The following is a 25,147-nucleotide window of genomic DNA, read 5'->3' on the forward strand; positions in this document are numbered from 1 at the left end:
AAGTCCCATCATCCCTGACCACTGGTCCTGTTGGCTAGAGATCATGGGAGTTGTAGGCCACAAACATCTGGAGGGCTGAGTTTGAGGAAGCCTGATAAAGACACAAGTATATCCTTGATTCCCAGCAATTTTGTCAAAAGCCTTCATGAAGCCGGGGCAGCATAGTGGCTGAAACCAATTATGAATCGAGACTCATACTTCTGCCATGAATTCACTAGGTAGCCTTAAGCAAGCTACCCTTCCTCAGCCTCTGTCTGCCCAACTGCAATATGTGGGATAATAATAGCTACCTTACTGGGTTATTGAAAAGATTTCAACTAGATAAGTCGTGTGGGTTGCTTTGAACACTCAAAGGGAAAGGGACCCCCTGACCATTAGGTCCAGTCATGACTGACTCTGGGGTTGTGGCGCTCATCTCACTTTAATGGCCGACGGAGCCGGCGTACAGCTTCCGGGTCATGTGGCCAGCATGACTAAGCCGCTTCTGGCGAACCAGAGCACTGCATAGAATCGCCGTTATCTACTTGCACTTTGACATACTTTTGAACTGCTAGGTTGGCAGGAGCAGGAACTGAGCGAAGAGAGCTCTCCCTGTTGCGGGGATTCAAACTGCCGACCTTCTGATCGGCAAGACTTGGCTCTGTGGTTTAACTCACAGCGCCACCTGCGTCCTTGAACCCTCAAAGCACTGCACAGATACTAAGCATTTTCATCAGAGCACTTAACTAATAAAATCAGAGAGGACCATGACACCAGACTGATGCTGCAACAGATCAACAAATGACATAGAATCAAATGACTGTAGAGTTGGAAGGGACCCTGAGGGTCATCTAGTCCAACCCCCTGCAAAGCAGGAATAGGCAGCCCTCCCATATGGGGATCGAACCTGCAACCTTGGCATCATCCGCACCAGCCTCTAACCAACTGAGCTATAGATGAATGACATCAAGAGGGGTTGGTCAGAGAGACAGGCTGCAAGATGTTAGAGAACATCTAGATTCTATGCAAGAACAAAAAAGCCGTCTATTGTACCTATGGGCCATGCATATGCAAACTGGCAATATTATGTAGAGTGACGTCATCAGAAGGTGGTTGGATGATCTGTCCTGGATCCCCTTCAGCTGCCTCTGTTCCTGCAGTTTTCATTCAAGAGTTGAACCGATAACGACAGACCTTTGAGCAAAAACATGTGAACATTTGGTTTCTAAATTATGATGACGGTTACTTCTCCTAAACCACACCACCATCACGTACCCAGACATCAAATGATGCACCACTGCATTCTGAATTTGGTTTGGCCTCTTTTCTCCCAGTTCTAGAAATACGCAGTTACACAGTTCCTGTTCGGATGCTGCCACTCTTTGGAGAAAATTTCTCCCCCCCCCCCCCCCCAGTTTCTGATATATCTCATGAAAAGAATGTATGCAGCACAATAAATGGTGTGTGGGTTTTAATGTAGGATAGGATTCCAATCTAGGCTGAGCTACAAAGCACATTAAGTGGCTTTTTTTGAGGTGTGTGGGGGGATGACACAGAGCCTCTCAGTCGAATTCCCCTCACAGGGTTGTTGGCAAGGATTGTATAAGGAAGGGATTTCCATATCTTTTCGCGTATAAGAAAGTGCTACAGAAATGCATAATGCGTACACCCGTAAAGAGCTATCCTCTTACTCTCAGCTTTTTTTTTGGCTCTGATGTGAACCTGCTGTGTACTGCGCTGAATGTATTTATCCATTGTACTGTCACACAGTATTTAAAGCACGGCCTTCATGTGGGTATCTTAAAAGCCTTAGCTGAATCAATCTTGAGAGCATCCCTGTGCATGTCTGCTCAGAAGTAGTGCTCAGAGGGGCTTCCTTCTGAGTAGATGTGCATTGGGCTGGATTGTTGCTTCCTAGCATGTGTGTGTGTGTGTGTGAGAGAGAGAGAGAGGGGGGGGAGGGGGAGATGACTCCTATTTTAAGCTGAATCTACCTAGCCTACTACTGAGAGTCCTGACTGGCACAAGTATTTTGGAGCCCTATCACTGTTGAACCTTCCCATTTGGATTTAGTATGTGAGTCCAGCACCTTTCCTCATTTTTCGCTTAGCTTGATGTGTGAACCAACCAAGTGTCAGAGGAGGGTGGAGCCCCTCACATTCGAAGGAGGCAGAACTGGTTATGCAGAGTCAAAATGTAGCTCTACAGGATAGGTATTGAAAGTTACATCAGGCAGCTAAATGAATGATCACAACTTCTTTTGACCGGAGGGGGGGGGGAGGGAGAGCCAGTGTGGTGTAGTGGTTAAGAGCGGTGGACTCATAATCTGGTGAACCGGGTTCACATCTCCTCTCCTCCACATGCAGCTGCTGGGTGACCTTGGGCTAGTCACACTTCTCTGAAGTCTCTCAGCCCCACTAACCTCACAGAGTGTTTGTTGTGGGGGAGGAAGGGAAAAGAGAATGTTAGCCGCTTTGAGACTCCTTCGGGTAGTGCTAAAGTGGGATATCAAATCCAAACTCATCTTCTTGTTGTTGTCTTAATAAAATCGGCAATAATTTTCAGAGGAACACTATTTTCAAAGGGAAGAAATAGATGTGAAAGTGCACAATACAGGCACAAGGAATCCCAAGATGAAAAGAGCAGAAAGGGGGAGGGAGGAAACTGGAGTAGGATTAAGACCCACACTGGTTTTAGGTTTCAGAGTTTATTAAGCCTGTTACTTTTTATTGTTTTTTTCACAGGTAGGTGCCCTGCCCCTCTGTTACTTTGAGTCAGGGGGTAAGGAAAGCTGTGTGAGGGCTTGCTATATAAACATTGCAGGCTGTTTTAAGTTCAGTGGCTTGCGGGGGGGGGGGAGGAGAACAGGGAAAATAAATAGGGACTTATTGCTCAGCGCACAACTTTAAAATAAAGTCAGTCCAACGGTTGACCCAGTCCCAGGGACAGAGAAAGCCAATCATAAACATCTGCTAGAAATATTTAATTTAATTGTGGCAGCCGTAGAACACAAAGTACAGCTAGTTAAGCATGGTTCATGGCTGTAAGCATGGTTGTAAACCTGCTGTCCAGAATGTGACCCAGCCACTCAGCCGCCAATCCGCACTTTAATGTGAAAATTCCATTCATCGTCCTTGCAGAGTTTTGACTTGTGTAGGGTTGAGAAAGGCCCTGTTTTCTCTTGGCCATTTCCTGTACACTCTGAAGTTTATAACTTAAAAAAATAATCATCATGAGCTCCGACCATGTGTTTATTTGTAGGGTAATGTGTTCTGAACATTTGCTACTTTTAAGCATGACTTGGGAATGGTGTGAACAAGATGCTTATTTTCTCCATGCTATGTCTTCCATATTTAGAATGAAACATGCATTTATGCATCCTACATTGGATAATAACCATTTCCATGATAGTCACAATTAGAACAGTTTCCCCATGATTAAGTGTGCTGTGGCTCTTAAGAGTTTAATCCCCACTCCCAAATATATAGCTTTGTAACTTAACGTCTTTTTTTTTTCATTTCTTTTTAGGTTTCAGTCGAGCAGCATTACCATTTGGTTTAGTAAGGAGAGAACTGTCCTGCGAGGGCTACTCCATCGATCTTCGGTGTCCAGGAAGTGATGTCATTATGATAGAGAGTGCTAATTATGGACGGACAGATGACAAGATTTGCGATGCTGACCCTTTCCAGATGGAGAACACAGAATGTTTCCTCCCTGATGCCTACAAGATTATGACACAAAGGTAACAGCAGTGCTCACTACAGAAAAGGAATCCATATAAGAAAGTTGCAATACAAGTCTCTCCCCACAGCCCCCCCCAAAAACCCTCCAAATCCTGGAAAAAATATTCAAATACCCCAGTCATTTTAATCTAGGAAAGCTAAGGAAATAAAGCCACTAGCAAAGTGTTTGAGAATCTTCTGGTTTAAGTTTTTTCTCTATAAAAAAACAAGAGAGCAGGAAGGTGACTGCAAGGAGACGGAAGCATTTTAATCTGTTTGAAATGTTGCTATATCCTTGTCTTCTGGGAGGTCAGAATCTCACTCAGAAGTTTTCTGAGAACCTGCTTAAGAAGTTTCTAAATATTCATGCTAATTAAACAGCACATGCCTATGCAGATTTACTCAGGAGGAAGTGCCATAGAATTTCAGGTAAGTGAGCACAGGATTGCAATCTTAATGCAATAAATAAATTAATAACCAGCCCACCTACATAATAGGTGAAAAAGAAACCTAATTATACTTGGAACTTTTTTGGGTGGGGAGTAGCCACTCTTATAACCTCTGTTGAAAGTGATAAACCTTTATCAGAATTTACAGCGCTTGAAATGGGCTGGGATGGCATCTGACAGACCAAAAGCCACCCCACTTTTTCTCCCTCTCTCAACATGGGGAACAGATTAGAAACATGTTTTAACATTTATTTACTTATTTTGGTAAATTAACCATAGAGTGGTCAGTTTCTGTAACCACTATGGAAATATTTCTTAAAACTCTGTCCATCTGTTTGCTTCAATGCAAATTTCAGTATTTTAAATCTTTTATTGTTTCCCAACACCACACACACACACAAAAATCCACATAGGTCTTTAAAAAAAAGGAAGAAGTTGAAAACAGTATTGCATTCGAATAATTTACACTTCATTTTAAATTTCTGGAAATCAACCAGTCACACTGATGACGTGTATTAAGTTTTTGGTCATTCTGGTCATTTCTAAACTTTCCCACGAAGGGTATAAAGTCCACTGCAATCGAAAAACTGGAAATGATTTAGAAAAATGAGTTCACTGAGAAACTTCTGCTTCGGATTAGTTTATGTGGTCAGCTTCTTTCAGTAAGTTCTAGAATTATGAGAGAGGAGGGGGAAAAAAACTTTTCTCTACTCACTGTCTCCACACTTTGCATAGTTTTATAAACTTCTATCATGTCTACTCTTTTAACTAAAAAGCCACCAAACCTGCTGATATTGTGAGGGCTTGTGCATCTGTAGGCTATTTACAAAATCAGTTCACTTGCACAGAAAGACCTCTTTAAATATTATCCAGCCAGATACAAAGGGTATATTTAAAAACACTTCCATAAGAAATGAAATAATCTGCATAATTTCCATTGGTGTACTGATTCTAGTTCACTAGGTGTACCCAGCTAGTAAATGATGACGCACCATGCCTTATTCTCAAACAAACAGCAGTGCCCCCTTAACGTATTTCTGCCACTCATTTATCCTTCACAGGACACAGCTGTGAATGAAGTCAAAGCTTAATACAAGAGATGTTTACTTGCTTTGCTCTCCTGACCTTTCTATTTGTAGGTTAGGGGCAGGCCTTTCAAAATTCTTAGACCTTTAATTTGAGATCTCCTTTTCTTTTTATTGTCTTAAATGTATAATGATGAAAAAGCCCATTTATTTCGGGGAAGAAAGCAACAGGAAATGGAGATATTCTTTGGGACTCAAGTATCTTTCTGACAAATGATGTTTTTAATTCCTTTTGTCAAAGTGAGTGACACATGGCTGAAAAAAGCAAAACAAAAATAAATTACCTTTCCGATCAGATCCTGTCCTGTGAGCATTGCATGTATTCCCTTGCTTGTCAGAGCAAGGGGGGGAAAGTAGTAGTGCAGGAATATCAGATGAGCTTCCTTTCAAGTGAAAACAAGGCTGGCTCTTTTTCTTTCAAACGATAATGAATAAAGGAAATTCTTTGACTAGAGCTCACGGTCTTGGATAGTTGGATAGGGAAATCACCCATCTCATCTGATTAATCTCATCCTGAATTTTTTAGGCCCCTTAAGCCTCAGGTCTGCATGGGTAGAAAACCTAAACCGGTTTGAGAAAATGGTTTTCCCACTACATTATCGCATTACAGTGCACCCTACAGAAAATCATTTTGGAGAATCGTACTCTATATGCCTTGTGACAGTATCTAGAACATGCCTCTTTAAAAAAATATACTTCAATACAGTGTTAAAATGGTATGTCTTAACATGAGTTTAAAATGTCCTTAACGTTCACTGCTTTATTGCCAGGTTTCTCATCCAGAGAGGGCACTGTGTTACTGCGAATGAAGCCTTTTAGGGTTAGAGTTTTTCCAAGTTTAGATGTGGGCATTTTCCTGCTTTCATGTGACTCCAGTTGCTGCTCCTTCTGCAGCTTGTGGCAGTTACTATTTTCTGAAAGGTCTTCTGTGTGAAAGGTGTCATCTAGTCAACTGCAACCTACTTCTCCCCCCTTTTTTTCTCTTTCGCTCAGTATTCCGGATACTTGCTGCTCTTTCTCTGCCCCCCAAACTGATTGTATTGATGGTCATATATCAGATACCAATTTGGACAAGTGCATTGCCTGAATGAATGTGCATCAAAGCTGTCATTGTAAATGACTGAGCTCAGATATCAGGTCCTTATTTTCCTTTGGCATGTCATTGGCTTTCAATGCAGGAGTCTGAAAGATGCTTGACAAACCTCTACTGTACATGATTATCAGAGCCAGACACTCTCCTCTTAGACATTCCTTTATTTAGAGCTCACATCAAAGCAGACTCACAGACATGGGCATTCTTTCGACACACTCATATCTAAAAGTAAATTTGTAGTCAGATGAGTGTTTGCAGAGTTCTTTTTATTTAAGGTCAGTTTTTATCACTGACCACATTTTGTGATTTCATTTTCTTCTCAAAGCAAAGAAATGTAAGGTCCTAGGGCTGACTGAAGTGGCACATTTACCTGAACAACATTTAATAGTTTTTAGCACTTACCAGAGGAAGCAAGCTGTGTCTGCCAGATGTTTTAGACTAGAATTCCTTTCAATCCTGACTACTGGCCATGTTGGCTGGGGCTAAAGTGATTTGAAGTCTAAACCACTGGAATTTCACCATGTTGAATAACCCTCTTTTTGTTGTTGTTGTTAATATAATTGAATTCTTTTCCCCCTTAACTGCAAGGTAGGCTAGGACTGAGACTGAGAACAGTTTGTCTAAACTCACTATTTTTATAATCTGTAGCTCTTAGCAACTATCCTACATGATCTCCCACCTGAATGCAGATTCATTACTGTCAGTCTTGATGGCACAGAATGATTGACACATGACAGGGGGGAAAGTGTACAAGAAATCATATCAGTCATTTTTTTTGGGGGGGGGTATTTAACAGAGTTTCTTTGCAGCTTTGCTTTCTTTTAGTCCAGATTTAACTTTGTTTTAATTTTTAAAAACTTTTAAATAAATATTAATCCAGTGATGGGCCACTTCATTGTTTAATGGAAAACACACTATAACACTGCACTGAAACAAAGCACAGAAAAAATAAGCCAGAGGACATTTTTTATCCGTGCTTCCATTGCGTGGTTTTCTGCTGTGGTTTTGTTGAATTTTAAACTGATGCGTAATTGAGTAAATAAGAAAAATAAATCTCAACAGCCTTTTACTGCTGTATCTCAAATAATGTAACCGGAGTTAAACCAATAAATAAGAGGAGGAAAATAATAAAATAGACTTGTAGATTCCTTGCAAATCATGCCATTAATACTTTCCTGTTGGCATCAGTTGCAGTGACGGATTCTTTTCCATAAGAACTCAATGCATGCAAGGTGCAATGCCCTTTAATGGAGCTTCTCTCGTGTAGCATTCTGATAGTATTGATTTAAGCTTTGACTTACATTGCCTTCAGGAGTATTGCTGGCCATATATTTTCCACCCAACCTTAGGCTGAGATGTAGTGTAGTAAATTGCCGCCAAGGCCAGAACCTTCAGATGACCGCATGCATGCTGATGAAGGACATCTGCCTTGATTGAAAATAAGTGGCCAGACACACATCTAAGAATAGTATGAATCAGCATTGGGTTTAATATATATTTAAAAGAACTCTTGGAAAAAAATGCTTGGGGTTGCATTTTAGGTTCTGTGCCAAGCCTCATGGCTCCTGAAAGAATATATTAGCCCAATGCAAATCTCCACGTCCCCCAGCTTGGAAAAAATGAAATTTGGTACTAACATCTTAAAGGCAGAATTAACACTTTAAAAGGCCATGCTCCTTTCAGCCCATGTCATTATCAAGATATACCCTTCTCTCTTCCAAGCAGTCCTGCTCAAATCGGTTGTCTTGATTTATGTTCTGCTGCATTTAATATACTAAATGAGCATACGCTAAGCTTACAATAATGCCGTTATTTATAATGCGAAAGCATTCTTTTTCACCATAACAATATCGCTAATTATATTACATTATTGGTCACTGTAGCCGCTAAATCAGATGTAAAGTGGATTTAGGGTTCCTGTACATGGGATCATGGAGCCATTTATCTCAGCCCTTTGCTGAGCAGACCTTTATTAAGCTATGATGACTGTTGAATAGGAAATGTAACCAAGATTATTTTTATTCAAATATAATTTAAATATTCATCAAAGAGGATTTATGCTTGAAACTGACAGAGACTATTAACATCAAAAAATATAATTAACTGCACTGGGTATCATGAAGCAGAGTTAGTCAAATAGCCGAGAGGTCTAATTGCTCTAGAGTTTGCAAAGCAATAGTTTATATATTATACGGTTGCTGTGGAATTAATAGTAATGTGGTTTCCTATGTGAGGCAATTTAAAGCTTTCTGTTAAGGTTCATTGCTCTGGAGGAAATATGTTGAATATCATGTAGTAAACAGGACTGACACTTAAAAAAAAAAAAACAGACATGAAGATGAGAACCTGTAAAGATTAAAAGGACAAGAAAATACTGAGGCCTTTAAGTCATCAAAGGAATTTTATTTTGTAGAGTTTATAGACCTAAGCATTAGGCAACACACAGCAACATTGTTTACCAAAAGAAGGGGGTGGGAGAGAGAAAAGAAAAGAGAAAAGGGTTAACAAATTAAATTAAATTAAATGCTCCTTGGGAAAACGATTGATGCAAAGTGATCTATCAAGTTGGATGCAACACAGTCACTGATCTCTCAGACTGTGTTGATAAAAAATTACCGCGGCACACATACAATTGTCTCAAAGTTTTAATTTTAAACATCTTAACATTTTTGGCTCCATTAGGCCTTTGTAGCAGAGTGTGAGAAAGGGACACCTTTCCCATTGTGCTTCACAGGGTCTTTTTGTATTTGCCCAGCCTACCCAGCCCTGAATTAATCAGATGTTGTAATGGCATTTTTGCATTACTGAAATTGCTGAAATGTGAGAGCTTAAGGGTCAAGGGGAAGAACAATAGCCCGATGTTAACAGAGCATCTGTTCTCCCTCCATTAATGAAGTTGCAGCTAATTGCCTAATAAATTGGTCATCATTACTCAAAAAGCCTAAATAACTCCAGACTTGAACACGACCCTTACGAATATGAAGCAGAACCTCATAGGCACAAAGTAGAGGAAGATCTTTACATGCCCACCCCTGAAAATCTGTTTGAAGAGAATGGAAAGGAAACTAAACCAGACCCAACCAGACTTCCAGTTGCTCGTAAAGACCATGCCTGTGTTATCCATTATTTAACATGCTTACCCTGTTTATATCAGTGACATAAGAGTGTGTGCTAGTTTCTCCGAAGAGTACTGTCTTTGCCGCTTCATAGCACACTGTCTTGTACTCCCAGGCCTGCACATGGTGTTAGCAGATATTTAAAGCATTTCAGTCTAACATTTTATAGGTCATGATGAACTGAGCCTATAAAGCAAGTTACTGCTAGGAAGTTAATGCAGTCTAAGAGTGTAACGTAGACTGAATGCTCTGCTCAGTCAGTGTGTTTCAGCTTGCCGCAAGAACCATCAGTGGGGAATTAAAAATTACCCTCATATAAAGCTCTAATGGCAGATTGTTTGATAACATAACAATAGCCTGAACTATTCTGCAGATGGGTGTGCCTTAGATTTCTACCGTCACAAATTTAGAGTTTCTGTTTCCTTTTAAAATAAGGTCATTATAGGAACATGCATATTTTCCCCCCCCCCCCGATTTACATACACAAATGCTCAGAACTTCGAAAGAAAGTCAAGGTGCTGATAATATTTATCAGAGATGTAGGATACATGATTCGCTGGTCTATTACCTCTTTTTCATTATTCATTGTTCTCCCTTGGTGACCTTTACACCCAACTTCCACCCATTGAGTGATGGTTTGAAGGGGGAATCAGCTGTACTCATGGCGTTGACTCCTCTGTTATTGGGACTCCTGGTCACATTGAGGAGCCCCTTGTGAGTAGAGCCAAAGGTCTATTCAACTTGTGGATGCCAGGGGCATGCCATAAATGCGCCTATCTTTTTAATGGCATGGTCCCCTTTACTTGGGAAAGCATATAAGGCAGTTGGTCAGTGGCTATTGCAATCCTGCATCAAGCTTTTCTTAGGTCTGAGAAAGTATCAGGGGTTGGGTATGTGTGTAAGGCACTTTATTAAACAAGCATACTGTATTTTTTGCTCTATAAGACTCACTTATTTCCTCCTAAAAAGTAAGGGGAAATGTGTGTGCGTTTTATGGAGCGAATGCAGGCTGCGCAGTTATCCCAGAAGCCAGAACAGCAAGAGGGATTGCTGCTTTCACTGCGCAGCGATCCCTCTTGCTGTTCTGGCTTTTGAGATTCAGAATATTTTTTTTCTTGTTTTCCTCCTCCAAAAACTAGGTGCGTCTTGTGGTCTGGTGCATCTTATAGAGCGAAAAATACAGTACTTTGCACTCCAATCAGTGTCCCTGAACATTCAAAACCTTTATATGGTGTAACCAAAAATCCTTTTATACTACGGTGCTAGCCTCCCCTCACTGGATTCCTTATTCTTATTTCCAAACTAGGGAAGGCAGGTACACCAGACCGGACTATATTTCATCTAACAGAGATGTATCCATTGTAAGTGTAAAACCACCCATATTATTTTAGTAGTGGCTGTTGGTGCAAAGCTTATCTTTTAACCTTGCTCTTCCAGCATGGCTTTCTTGCTGTGATTTCTAGCTAGAGTGGGTAATGATGCTGAACATGTCTTTAATCTAGGCATTTTATGAACTCTGAGAAGCTATTGTTTCAGCATAAATCACAGCGCTGTCCTCAACCTTAGGGTTTATGTGAAGGATTGTTCATATATGTGCAAAAATGAGGCGGGTTGGACTCATTTCTCTACACGCCCCCCGCCACTGCACATGTGATGTTTACTTTCAGGTGGTAAATTCTGTGATACAAATATGTAGATCTGTAGGTGATTTCTCATTTCAAATGTATTAGTCTTCAGAGCACTGCCAGTATCACAGATAGGTTGAGGAGATGTCACTAACGCTATACACTTAGTGTTCTTTGATTATTTCTTCATCTTTGTGTCTAAAGATCTCTCAGTGCAGTTCCACATTTTAAGGATCACTTTGGAGAGGGCTCTGTAAGACTAAATACATAGGAGGTAGCGTTCCTTTATCATGAATGCCATCAGAAATGTCTTGTTGCCTCTCTTATCAGCCACTTCCTGCTGTCAACCAGTGGGTATTTCAATAGGGAAGGATTTGCTTCTAGTGTAATGCAGCATAATGTCTAACATGGAGTTTTTAATTGTGCAAACACACGAAGCCTTTGCAGTGGTAGGCAATTTGATAAAAGGATTAGATTATGAATATTTCCAACTTGATTAGAGATTAGCTGGGAGCTGATCAATGTGAGTCAATGAAACTCCTCAAATCTCTTAGGTTTCTCGCACATCTGAACTTGCTTGTGGAGTGGGGAGGGGGCTTTTTGGAGCAATATTAATTATAATACAAGCCTGCCATTCATTGTGAAGGAGTCAGGTAGATTCTTGCAGAACACATTCAAAGAAGTAATGTACCTAATCCGTACAAGATTAAGCCTTTTTAGTTCCCCAAAAATGTAATGATTTTTCAGAGGAAGTGTTATAACTCAGAAGCTTTTACAAACTTTCAAGATGCTAATTGTACCCAGACATTGCCATGGCTGGTGAATAACTGTTCCTTTGTGGCATCCAGCCTTTCTCAAGAAAGAAAGAAAAAACCTGGACAACAACGCAGCACTTGTAGCACCAACTTTAGAGATACATTTTAATAGAAAATGACACCACCGGTACTGACTTGATTAAAGATCCTTCCAAGGGCACACCACTTCTCTCGCAAGTTTTAAGCCACATGGGGGGGAAAGGGATAGGGAAATCGGAAGATCAACTCAAAAGTCTTTTCATTTACTTATTAGTCTCCAGTTTGAGATTTGTACTTTTTAAATCCATAAATGGAAAGCTAAAGGTATGGGGCAGGGGAGAGATTCAGACTGGTCTCAGATTGCAATCTTAATCAGGACAAGAAAGAGGAAAAGAACAAAAGGAAAGTAATCTAGATCATTTGGGAATGGCTTGAAATTAGCCAGTTATATTGGCTGCTTTTAGTGTTTCGCTGTATGTTGGACTGTGCCATTATAAGCCGTAAATATAATGCAAACACAGATCACATTGACAACAAAGGGGGATATCTGTGTTCCCTCCATTCATGGGGTAACTTAAAGAAAGAAAGAAAGAAAGAAAGAAAGAAAGAAAGAAAGAAAGAAAGAAAGAAAGAAATGTATTTACTCTTAAGAACCAACTTATTCTGCACACAAAGGTTTGTGTGTTGACTCCCCCCCCCCTCATTTGCATCATTAGTGACTGAAATACTCAGAGAGTGTAATTAATGGGCTAAGAGAGTCATTTAGGCAAACCCAGAGCCATGAGGGTGAAATATTTTTCTCCATGGAAAGATCTTTAAGGAATAAATAATTGCACGCACCAGAGGTTTGCGATGGCCAATCTAAATGCGAGCGTGCAATTAGGAAGAGCGTGGCTCAAGAAGCAAAATGCTTGCCGCTATCCGCATATCATGTGACTAATTAAATATTTAAAAGTCCATCCCTACCCTTCTTCATCCCTCGCTCCCCAAAAGAAAAGTATTATGCCACAAATAGACTGGTAACTTTTGCAGATAATTAACAAGTTTTTGGAAGAAGGGTGCAGATTCCGAGGTTCTTACAAGGTCATGTCTTATTATGCTGCATCTTCTATATGTCCTGGTAACAACTTTCTTGCTAATTTAAATCTTAACTAGGACATCCCATAGCGATTTCCCATTTCCCTTGTCAAAATGGAAAGTGATTGTTTCTGTATGCAAAAACTGCAGTAGGTGAACGTTTTCATAAGTAATTGGTCCTAATTGACACTGGCCCCAGTATATAGAGATACATTGTAATTATCCCACAAGAAGTTTGGAAACTGTAGGCATCCAGTAAATGCTTAAATAAATAAGTGTGCGCACACATTTATTTGCTGTATGTATCTGCAATAATGTTTCCCCTGCATTATGTTGAGACATGATGACCCTTTGAAATTAAGAGAGCCTCAGTGGCCTGCTTCGTAAATAAATATGTCTTATTTTGCTCCTAAAATGAAGCCACTTTTATGTTGAATGTGCAATTCTGCAAACGAGAAAGTTGGGTTGGATTAATAAGACTCTGAGCGAGTCAGGCCTAATTTGCATTAAACTGACCCAAAGGTCTTGTAAAATTGCTCAGAATTATCAAGGCTTCTAACATATCAGAGGTTTTATTAACAAATTACTGGTGTTATATTTTTTTAAAAAATATGCTTATTTTGCTAATTAAAGGAGCTTTCAAAGGCAGTTTTAAATTGTATTTAAAATCTATGCAAATTATGTTATATAAAGAAAATACATCCCACATATTGTTGTTTGTGTACTCCCTTGCACAAGTTGTTATTTGGGGTATCACATTAAAACTAGAAAGCAGTAAGAACATTCTGACATGGTAAAACTTGTAACCCTTTTGTGCACATTTGAAATAAAAGAATAATTAGTGGTATACAAGTGTTTATTACCAAATCTGCTGGATCTTTCTTTTATGCCAGTTGTGAGCACACCTTATGGAAGTGAAGTTAAAGGTAAAGGACCCCTGAGAGTTAAGTCCAGTCGCAGACAACTCTGGGGTTTCAGCACTCATCTCGCTTTACAGGCTGAGGCAGCCAGCATTTGTCCGCAGTCAGTTTTTCTGGGTCATGTGGCCAGCATGACTAAGCCGCTTCTGGCACAACAGAACACCAAAACCAGAGCAGCGCACAGAAACGCCATTTACCTTCCCGCTGGAGCAGTACCTATTTATCTACATGCACTTTGATGTGCTTTCGAACTGCTAGGTTGGCAGGACCAGGGACCGAGCAACGGGAGCTCACCCCGTTGTGGGGATTCGAACTGCCGACCTTCTGATCGGCAAGCCCAAGAGGCTCAGTGGTTTCCAGTGTTTCCCAACCTTGGGCCTCCAGCTGTTTTTGAACTACAATTCCCATCATCCCTGACCACTGGTCTTGCTAGCTAGGGATGATGGGAGTTGTAGTCCAAAAACAGCTGGAGGCCCAAGGTTGGGGAACACTGGTTTAGACCACAACGCCACCCACATCCACCTTATGGAAGTATGGCTTACTAATTTCAGTGGAACATGCCTTTACATCAGATTTCTCCAAGTTGCTGTAGTCCAGACGTTCTGGACTACAACTCCTTTTCATCACTGACCATTGGCCAAAATGGCTGGGGCTAATGGGAGTTGTAGTCTGAAATGTGTAAAGGGAACCAGTTTGAAAGCATACATAGGTCACCCACTGTCACATCATGTACTACAGTGGCACCTCAGGTTACATATGCTTCAGGTTACAGACTCCGCTAACCCAGAAATAGTGCTTCAGGTTAAGAACTTTGCTTCAGGATGAGAACAGAAATCGTGCTCCGGCGGCGCGGCAGCAGCAGGAGGCCCCATTAGCGAAAGTGGTGCTTCAGGTTAAGAACAGTTTCAGGTTAAGTACGGACCTCCGGAACGAATTAAGTACTTAACCTGAGGTACCACTGTACTTTGTTTCCAGTGTTTTGTTTTGTTTAAAATTGTTGGATGTATTTGTTCTCTGTGCTTTATATCTTTATTGTTTTGCCCATATTGATATATTAATGGATTGGTGGATTTAGTAAGCTGTAACAGGCAGTTGTTGCATGTCCGGCATATCACATCACTAGATGGGAAGCTAGTTTCACGGTGCGCATGTCATTCCTTTCACAGTGGAACCTGAAGGTGGCTTTATGCACTAAGTAATATTTGGTGGATTGTGTCCATTGGGTTCCATTTGCATTCATTGGATTCATATAGATGCATAATTAAAGTTATTTACTTTCAAATTAATTTGAATCCCCTGATTGATTTTACAGAACTAACCAAATAGAAGATAGTTGTATTTTTTTTATTTGTATCGCATTTAAAAATAACTGCCACAAGCATTACTTATTACATTAATTGTGACAAATGGGATCATTACTGTGAAACACCTTCTTTGCCATATTAATTGTGCCACATTTAGCTTCCTAATGTTATGTTTATTTAGTAATTAATAAGATTCAACAAATCATTAGTTATTAAACATTTAAGGAAAACTGCATCCGCATTTCTCCTGCAGTGTTAAAGTTGCTGGCTTATGCACGGGCCCTGCTGTCTTCGCTGCTACTCCATGTGCATCTCTCTTTTTGTGCGTACATGAGTGTTTGGTTTCTTACATATATGTGTATTATGGTTGCCACCTTTGGTTGGGCAAAATACAGGACAGGTCAGGGTGGATGGGGGGGGGGGGTCCTAAAAATTACTTTATCAGGTGCAGAAATGACTTCAAAGCAATCCATTACAGTGACACACTGGGATTATAGTGGTTTATTCAATGGAAAAAAACACAACAACAACCCAGGCCTGCACACACACTGTCTGAGTTTCCGTCTCCGACCCACCTGCTTCTGCCTGAACAAAAACTCTCCCCCCTCACTCTCTGATCCACCCATTGCCCTCCACAGCCTATGCAAAACCCAAGACGCCACTGTAGATGGCCCATGCACTGCAAACCACATCTCTCACTCTCCTTGACCCATCCTCTGCCCATGCAAAAACTCTCTCACATGTATTGCCAATTTAATGGCAGTATAATGGACAGGTTAGGCTGGATCATGCTGCATTAGTCTGACTACTGTAAGCAGAGTTTGCTTTTTATCTACCACAACCATCTCCTCCCACTTTTGTGTGTGTGTGTGTGTGTGTGTGTGTGTGTGTGTGTGTGTGTATTCTGACCACTCCAGTGTTCAGCTTTCCTCTCCATATCCAGTACTACCTCTAGCTCCTCTATGCGTGCCAGGCTTGTCATGCTATACCAAACCTTTCATTTTAATCTTGGAGTATTTGTTCAAGACCATAGATTTTGCATTTTTAATCTTCCCTAGAACAGTGGTGAATAATGGCCCCTGGCAGGAGATAATGAAATTTTCTTAATTTATATTTTCAAGCGGAAGCCTCAATTGAAAATGGCATCCTATGGCCCGGAGACATAGCTCTAGTGCAAGTTTCAGGGGAGCTGTAATAATAACGCAGTGCCAATGGTGACGGGGAATGATAGGACAGTGAAGAAGTAATTTAAGGAAGAAAAGGGAATGTACCAAAGCTTTATTGTAGCATATCTAATGATCTGCTGAAGATCCCCAATGGCTTTTGGAGCATGACAGGAGAAACTAATGTTATCTTGCCAAAACAGAAGCCTCTGCTTAATCAGCAGAGCAAGACTATTGATTAAAACACCTCACACAAATAGATTACACATGGAATCTCATCTCCATACTTTTCACTTGGTAAAGTGTAATAATGAGCATAAGATAATCAAAAGAAGAGCTAAAGCAATTTGTTGGGAATTGTACGAGTCAAGATTACAGCGGGAACGCAAACAAATTAGAATGAGAACAAGGACTGCTTTTAAAGCCAAGCACACGAGGACAAACTTGCACAGTACACAGGGATAAACATGAAGTGGGCCCATGTAACGGTAGTTAGGAAAATGAAAAATTGCCTCATGCATTGGTTCGACTCCCTCACCCCCTTCTCTTTATCTGATGTGCAAAAAAGCACCGGCCTGCTTTTGCCCAATCAGTCAAATGAGGTGAGCCAAGTTCACCATCTCTCTGGAGCTGTTAATTAGCTGGCCACGTTTGATTTCAGATTCCCTCTGTGTCGCTATACATATTGGAAAGATGTAAAAAGAATTGCAAATTCTAAAACACACACACACACACACACACACACACACACACACACACAAAATTTGTGGTCTTACATTATCTCTTCAATAGAATGCTATCTGACAGTGAATACTGTCATAAAAGCACAGGCATATTCCTGCATTCTCCTCACAAGTGGGAGGTGGGCAGAAAGAGAGGTTTGTATGCAGACATAACTATCTCTCCCCCCCCAAATATAAGTGGCAATTTACATGCCCCTTCCTCTACTTCGCTCCTCAAATAGCCGTATACATATATCTCAGAAGCACAGGAATTTTAAGTGCAACAATTACAGCTTTTGACAGAATCAGTTAATTAGCCTTCTAAAATGAAGGACTGTTAATTGTGGGCTGTATTACTCTGGAATAAAAGCTGGTACTTAGAATAAGGGACAGCCGGCCACCCTATCCAACACATGCACACACTGCAAGAATCTCTACATTGTCCCATTGAAGAAGAAAAAGAAAAAAGGAACTTTACCACAGATGAACCATATGTCCTGGTTTATTATAATTTGCCAGTGGCTGTTATCTACCTGTACACTTTCGGACCATAGCCAATTATATGCTGCATTCGTGCCGTCCAAAATAAAGTCCTATTAAGCTTCCACCAAGATGTTTCTTTGCCAAAATAAATCACAAATATGACCTTTAGTATATCATTTGACAAACAACAGTCCTGCTAACGCAAGTGCTTTTGGCTGCAAAATTGAATCTCTCCCCCCCTTCTTTTCCCACACGGCCCTTAAATCTGCTCTAGAGAATTGTGAGGAAACCCGGTCAATATTTAGGGAGATGTGGTGAGCAATATGATGAACACAAGTAAGGGTACGGTAAAGGACCCCTGGATGTTTGTCTAGTCGAAGGCGGCTACGGGGTGCAGCACTCATCTTGCTTCAGGCCAAGGGAGCAGGCATTTGTCCATAGACAGCTTTCTGGGTCATGTGGCCAGCATGACTAAACCGCTACTGGCACAACGGGACACCGTGACGGAAGCCAGAGCACATGGAAATGCCGTTTACCTTCCCGCCCCAATGGTACCTATTTATCTACTCATCCCATTGCATGGATTGGAACCGCTGACCTTCTGATCAGCAAGCCCAAGACCCTAGCAACCGTTGTGTTGAATCCAGTAAAGTCATTTTGTGAGCTTTGGGGAAACCCATGGAGGAGATTTGGGAGAGAGCAGGGGGAGAAGGAGTAGAAGTTCTAGTCACACAATGGCTTCGTTGGATACAGCCCTTTGTTTCAAATCGTAATTTAATCTCTTTGTTGATTTCAGTGTTGATTTAGTTGCCTTGAATACGATTTTACCATAAAACAGAGATTTAAATGTAGATTCAAGTTAGTTCCACATTTCCCATTATTCATTCATTTTATTATTTATCACAGGGGTTTATGTCCCACGCTTTGGTAGAAATTCCTTGGGCAGCTGGCAAGTGTTTTGTGGGTTTCTTTTTACTCACGAGGCATGCAAATGTTCAAAATTAGGCACACATATCCTGTTCCCAGTTAAGATAGTATTTTATACAAATTATCACATACTAGCAACCAGTATACACAGTTAGAAAATTCATATGCAGGCTATGAAATAAGTACATTGCCTACTGAATGTGTTCAGTGTATGAGATACTGTGGCATTTTCATTCTCACGAAAGTATCATTTCAGAGCTGTAAAGCTGAAGTATACACAACTATAATGCTGTCATCGGTAATTTCCTGCAGGATGTCGTCTAAAAATACTGATAAAAAATAGAAGTGGACAGTCCGCAGGCAGCTACTACTACGAATGACAGCTATTTGTCAGCTCCAGCTAGTCTTATTTTTTTAAAAAAAAATGCAAAGTCAAATTATGCGATCTACTTGAATCACACATATCTTCACATTTCACATCATGTATTCTGCTCTTGCATAAAAGGACAAGTTACCACGGAGGGTTACCCTTTGCCCACTGGAAGCCTTGTTGAGCCATCGTTCTGAGTGCTGAGATTTCATCACCCATTCCCTAGCCACTTTCAAGCATTTATATAGTGTCATAAAGGCTGGCAACTTGCTTTAAAAAGAAGAAGAAGCTGGAAGTTGCAGGAAGCTGAATGCACTTGTGAGGAATCTCAAAATACACAATAGTTTCAGTTGTAATAGTTAGGACAGAACCGACAGCCATCAGCATTATTGCAAAAAAGGTTAAAAAAAAAAAGACTAGAAGTTTTCTGCTCAGTCTGAGACTTGGTTCCCATGATCTTATCTGTTGTGCATGGAACCTGGGTCCTTCCCGTTGCTGTTGGCATTTCCTGAATGTTTCTTCCAAAGCTACCAACCAAAAATTCAAGTAGATTTGTGATTTATTTGCTGGAAGGACAACTCAAGTTGGGCTGTCTTTAATATTCTTCCAGCTGCGTGAACTGAAATTTCAGCTTGATCTTGCACCTGTTGGCAGGGGACAGATGTCAGGGGTTCCCTGACACAAGACAGATCTCTTCAACTTGTGCAAGGGGTATTCAGTAGTGTGGGAAGTGCTAGTAGCACAAGGATTGATGTACGGCTGGAGTCAAAGGCGAGACTATTATTTTAAGACCTGGCTTCCTTTCCTTCACTTTACTGACAAACAGAACTCACCCAGGAGATCAGCCAAGCTTCCCTTGTTTTTAGTCACCAAACTGTTTCTGACCTTTTATTTTCCTCCTTCCTTTGCTTTCAGAGGGAAAAAAAAGGCTGAAAGTCATTTTCTTTCAACCACTTTTTTGGTTTTGACTAGTGCTGCTTGAGCCAGATCAAAATCAATCCATTTTAAAGTACCGAGCCGTAAAATACAAATCCCGTCTTAATATATTTGTTTGCAAAGTGCTAAACTGTACAAATCAGTAGCTTTCAACTATGAAAAATTGATTGTCAACTTTCTAACAGCAGGTAAATTAGGTAGTTTCTTTCTTTCTTTCTCTCTGTCTGTTAAATACTTCAAAAAGAAGGCTGTAATTGTAGACACACTTACTTGGGAGTAAGTTTTGTTGAACATCGTGGAAGTTGCTTGTGATAGCAAATATGCATAGAATTGTGCTAGTCTGCTCAGCATGAGCAATTAACTCATTAAAATCAATGAAACTTTAAAAATGCTTAATTTGGGCTGGATGAAGCCCTTTTGTTTTACTGTAATTTATAGCAAGTTGCTTTAAGAAGCATTATTTTCTTACAAAGGTTTATGATAACTTACATAGGAATACATTCCATTGAACTTGGTGGAGCTTATGTCTGAGTAGGTATGTTTAGGATTTTTTATGTCCCCCTCCCCATGATGGGTTATATTTTGTTAATTAGATTTGTTACATTGTTTTAGGATTCATGTAAGGCACCCTGTAAGTTGCCAGAATGGAGAGAGGGGTTATAGCAGTATCCAAGATAATTAAAATAAGCCTTTAGCCTTTACTGTCTGAAATTACTTCTGGTACCGATTACTAAAAGTTCTGCAAAATTATTATGAGTTTGAACTAAAAATACATCTAGCCCACAACCTCTTTGTGGTCTAATTCAAATGCAGTGCTGCCTGATTGCTTAGATATGGTTGCCGTGAACTTTGTAAATTAATTCTGATTTTGAAATTAACACGCATCCTTCTCCTTCTCCTGCCCCAGGTGCAACAACAGAACACAGTGTATAGTAGTTACCGGGTCAGATGTGTTTCCTGATCCTTGTCCTGGAACATACAAATACCTCGAAGTACAATATGAATGTGTCCCTTACAGTAAGTATACGCTTTTTTTTGTTGCTGTTCTTGTTCACTTCCTCTAGCCTTCACAATTGATGCTGTGGCAGTCCAAGATGCACAAAAAGAGCGTAGGTTTCGGGCCTGAGAACTATTATGCATGCAGAGCACTTTCAAACTAGGCCTTCCAATTAGCTTCAGCAAAGTGTGGAAAGGAGCCACCGTGTGATGCTGGCCAAGTGGCTGTCTGTGTTCTTAAGTGTTTGGCTTTTAAGGCTACTAGGGTTTTATCCCCCCCCCCACAAAACAAACTTGAATTAGCTATTCAAAAGACGAGATAGAAATTTGTACTTTTGCCCAATACCGGTTCCTGACAAATTGGCTTGGCTTGCAGTTTTCTAAAGAAACCACTGACTTCAATTTTAATCTTCCAACAGTTTGAAACAGCTACCTGCTGTGGTGACAGTGGTTCACAGCCATACAATACCGTGGAAATATCCAGGAGTTATTTCCCCAGTTACTTGATACAGCAATGTTTGCTTTTATTTCATTTTTATTTTCAGTTTGAAGATCATTGTTGTTGTTGTTGTTATTTATTATATTTGTAAGCAGTCCTTCATCCGAAGATCATAGGACAGTTCACAACATAAAAATACAAAACCAGAGCACAAAAGACATAATAAAACAGAAGCAAACCAATAAACCCACTCCCACAAAGAGTAATTAGCCAAGGGCCCGGGGGGGGCCAGCATTTTCGCCTGGTGCCTAAAGAAATGCAATAAGTCCTTGAGGAGAGGAATCCACAAACTGGGAACCCGTTCTCATGTTGCCACCCTCCAGACCTCTTGTGAAGGAGGCGCACAAAAAACTTGCAAGTAATGAATACTTCCGTAAAATTACACATTCATTCTTTTTTAATGTACAGAATCTCATTGTTTGATTCTTAAAATAATAATAATCAAGTGATACTCAATCAGCGGGTAAGCAGTATCTACTCCCACCCCAAAATAACCCCATCATCCACAGTAACAACCTATCCATGATGAGTCTCCATTCATCAGCAGACCATAACATCTTTGGCAGCCCAGTCGACAAGCCTTGAAATGCCTGCCGTGGATCTAAAGAGCTGATTCATCCAGTTTCTGAAAAGCTTTTGTTTTCTCCTCCATAATGCTGTCGTTCAAAATAAAGTCAACCTTGGTCTCATATTTTCCATTAGAGGAAGTCTGTTGCTTCTAACAGTAAACTTCAGCAATGCATTGATTGTGCCTCCATTTGTTATAAATGTGACGTTAATGTTTTTTAATATCTTCAAACTTAAAATATTAAAAATAATTGCAGCGTTCTTTTTGGTGTAGGGAGCATACACATAGCAAGAAATGAACGGTATAGGATTAGTAGCATTTGCCCACTAAAAAAAATTGATGGAATCAGCTGTGTTAGAAATAGGCAGCACCAACTCTCTCTCCCCCTCCCCCCCATTAATGCACTTAACACTGTATGTAAATGTATACAGCAGTTTGCATCTGGACAGTACTCAATACTGAGTCACAGTATTGATCTTTCTGCGCATCAGTTAAAGGCCGAACACAGATCATCTTTTCTTTCCATTCTTGCTATGTATTCCTGTGCCATTGTGAAGCAGGTGCTTGTTGTGGCTTTCTTTTTTTGTGCCGTGGGTAGGAATTGGAATCCTACTGTGTCTGCTGAGCTTTAGTGCCCTGTTCTCATGTGTCTATCATTGGTGGCTCATTGAAACCATCCTTCTTGAGGAGTGTATTGTCCCTACCTAACAAAAACAGCTTTGTTTCATAAAGTCACCTTTACATTAAGATCACTATTTCTATTCCTAAATTCCCAGAAAGAAGCAGTGAATCCAATTCCAAGCTATTCAAAAGCCACAAAGTTTCTGTTTCGTTGGGTTGTGTAGGACAAGACAGTAGTTAAAAAAAATAAATGCAAATGTTATTTTCAGATTTCAGATCTTTTTTTCATGCTGTTTTAGGGAGACAAGTGTGGATATGCCCTGCTGGTTTGGGTTTTCCTATCTACAGAGAAAAAAATGTTTCTTTTGCAGTTAACAGAAGGATGCTCTGCACAGCACTGCCTAGGCAGAACTCTTTTAACATGTAGTAATTTTACTCCTTTAAAAATAGCTGTATTTCAATATGTATATTGCTTACTGCTCATTTCATTACAAAGCTATTTTCAGTTGCTCTGTGCAGAAGTGAAATGAATCAAGAGTCTTTTCTGATTCATGAATCAAATTCAGAGCTTAATTTGAAGAAGCATATTTTGAATTTGATTTAATATGAATATATGTTGATAATTGCATTTTCTTGTTCTGGCTTACTATTTACAAGTCCCTTAGAAAAAGAAAAGGTAACATGATAATGCTTACTTTGTAATGTATAATGCTTTATTTGAAGAAGCAAATAAATTTTGGCCATAGTCCTGCACCCCAAAAATAACAAGACAAACCCGTGAGTCAAGATTTATCTATCAGGCATGTTACAGACTTCCTCCAATGCAAGCTTTGGGCCAAACTACATGTGATTTTTTTGTATCTTTAGTCTCTGTATGGCTATTTTTTTCCTGGCTGACATGGGATGTCTGAGCCAGATCAGGGCTGTGGCATCGGGGCGGGAGGAGGAAGGTCTTCATCCCACTGTGGTCTTGCTCCAAATCAGGGGTGGGATGTAGACTATCTGTTTCATTCCCTAATGGGGACAAAAGTTAAAACTCCCCATCCCAGCACAGCCAACCCACCTCTGGGACCCCTGTGCCAGCTAGCTAGCTGTTTATTTCTTTATTTAAAAAAACCAGCCACCCATGAGCTTCCAGCATGAATAATGTCATGTTTAGTTTGACCTTCTGTCTTTAAGAAGACTTATACCAAATCCCTCTCCTTGCAGTACTGTGTAACTGGACAGCTTGACGAAACCTGCACCCATCTTCTCTTACAAACGTATACACATAAGGACACACAAACACATGCATGCATGCACATAAATTATTTCTGTGGATGTCTGTTCAAAATTCTTCACAGACACGTCTACACAGAGGAAGAAAAAGTGAATATTGGAACATGCACTGAGTATTTAGCTTGTAGATTCCAAATTAATGATCAGCATACTTCAAATCTAAGTTCATGACTGTCCAGGTTGAGAACAGCTACATGTGAGTGTTCGGTCTTTTCATGTGAAAGCAGACAAGCAAAAAGAACAAAAACAAGAATACTGTTAAACCGTTCCAGCTCTGACATGTCATCTCTGCGCAGTTTAGAGCCCTCAAAAGGTTACGAAAAACATGATTTATTAGGGGTTTCACATTATTACAATAGGGCAGCACAGTCCCTTAGCTTCCCTCCCCCCTCTGAATTAATGCTGTCTCTTTTTAGCTACAGTATTTTCACCTCTGATATTCAGTTGTTTAGCATTGTACACAGTGCTCAGGTTTGCATGCTCAGATAAGGATTAGGGTAAATGAGTGTCAATGCTTTGCTAGTAGTCTTAGATTAACACCCATTAAGTTGAGGACGTTTCCATCCCTGTCTTCTGCCTCTCACTGCTTCTAGTCAGGTTAACGTGGTGGAGATTTCGAAATGTGTTTTCCAAATCTATTGGAAACTTAGCTTTTCATGCAGTGCATGAAAACTTGAGCAGAGTTTTCTCATGGGTGGTTAGTTGCAGGAGGTCTTGCATCCAGTTTTCCACATATGATGTCCTTTCCAACACTGAAGGATTATTCACTTTGCTGCCAAAGTAGAACCATCATTCCTGTCCTTTTGGTAACCCCCACCTGGCCGGTGTGGAGCCAATTGTTGTCTTGGCACCTCCTATCAACAGGGATTTGTCCAGAACTCTGTACTTCCTTTCAGAAGCGTTGGATTACTGGGCAGCTATTTATACCTGCAGCAGTAATCTGTGGATGTGATGCCCCTGTGCTTAAGGCATGTTGGTGCCCATTAGGCCCAGAAGAAGATTTTCTGTTGAATGAACCTCAGTCTAATGTTGTGGGTTAGCTGGTTAGATACCAAGTAAGGCTTTCCTCCATGGTGTAGATGTTAGACATGCTTCTACTTCTTTGTCCTGCTTTTGCCTCAGCCTTACAGAGTTCCGATCCGGGTTCAGTGTGTTCCATGCTAATGTGCCTAGGCACTTGCTGAGCCTCCTTGAGAAGGAAAAGCTACATGCTTCTTGCAGGAGATTCAGGGTTTCTGCTGCACTCAGAACATCTGTGCAATCCCCACTCAGTGTTGTGAAGGGCTCTAAACTGTTCAGAGATGACACACCAGAAGGGGCTTTGCGCTGGGCCTCCACTCTCCTAATGGGCTTGTTTAAATGCAAGGAGATTGAACACCAGAATGGGGTTAATAATAGTGATGCCAATATTATCTACACA

At 40.5% G+C, this 25,147-nt stretch overlaps 1 protein-coding gene across 32 annotated transcripts in view; it reads left to right on the plus strand.

The window, feature by feature from the left end:
• Positions 1-25,147, plus strand: part of ADGRL2 (adhesion G protein-coupled receptor L2) — a 355,922-nt gene that overhangs the window by 264,989 nt on the left and 65,786 nt on the right. For all 32 annotated transcript variants that reach the window (XM_083510610.1, XM_083510614.1, XM_083510624.1 and 29 more), the window contains 2 exons: positions 3,508-3,721; positions 20,673-20,782. In XM_083510610.1, coding sequence (XP_083366736.1) covers positions 3,508-3,721; positions 20,673-20,782 — 324 coding nt within the window. The remainder of the gene's footprint in view (positions 1-3,507; positions 3,722-20,672; positions 20,783-25,147) is intronic.

Source organism: Podarcis liolepis (assembly GCF_965112155.1).
Source record: "Podarcis liolepis genome assembly, chromosome: 6".
NCBI lineage: Eukaryota > Metazoa > Chordata > Lepidosauria > Squamata > Lacertidae > Podarcis > Podarcis liolepis.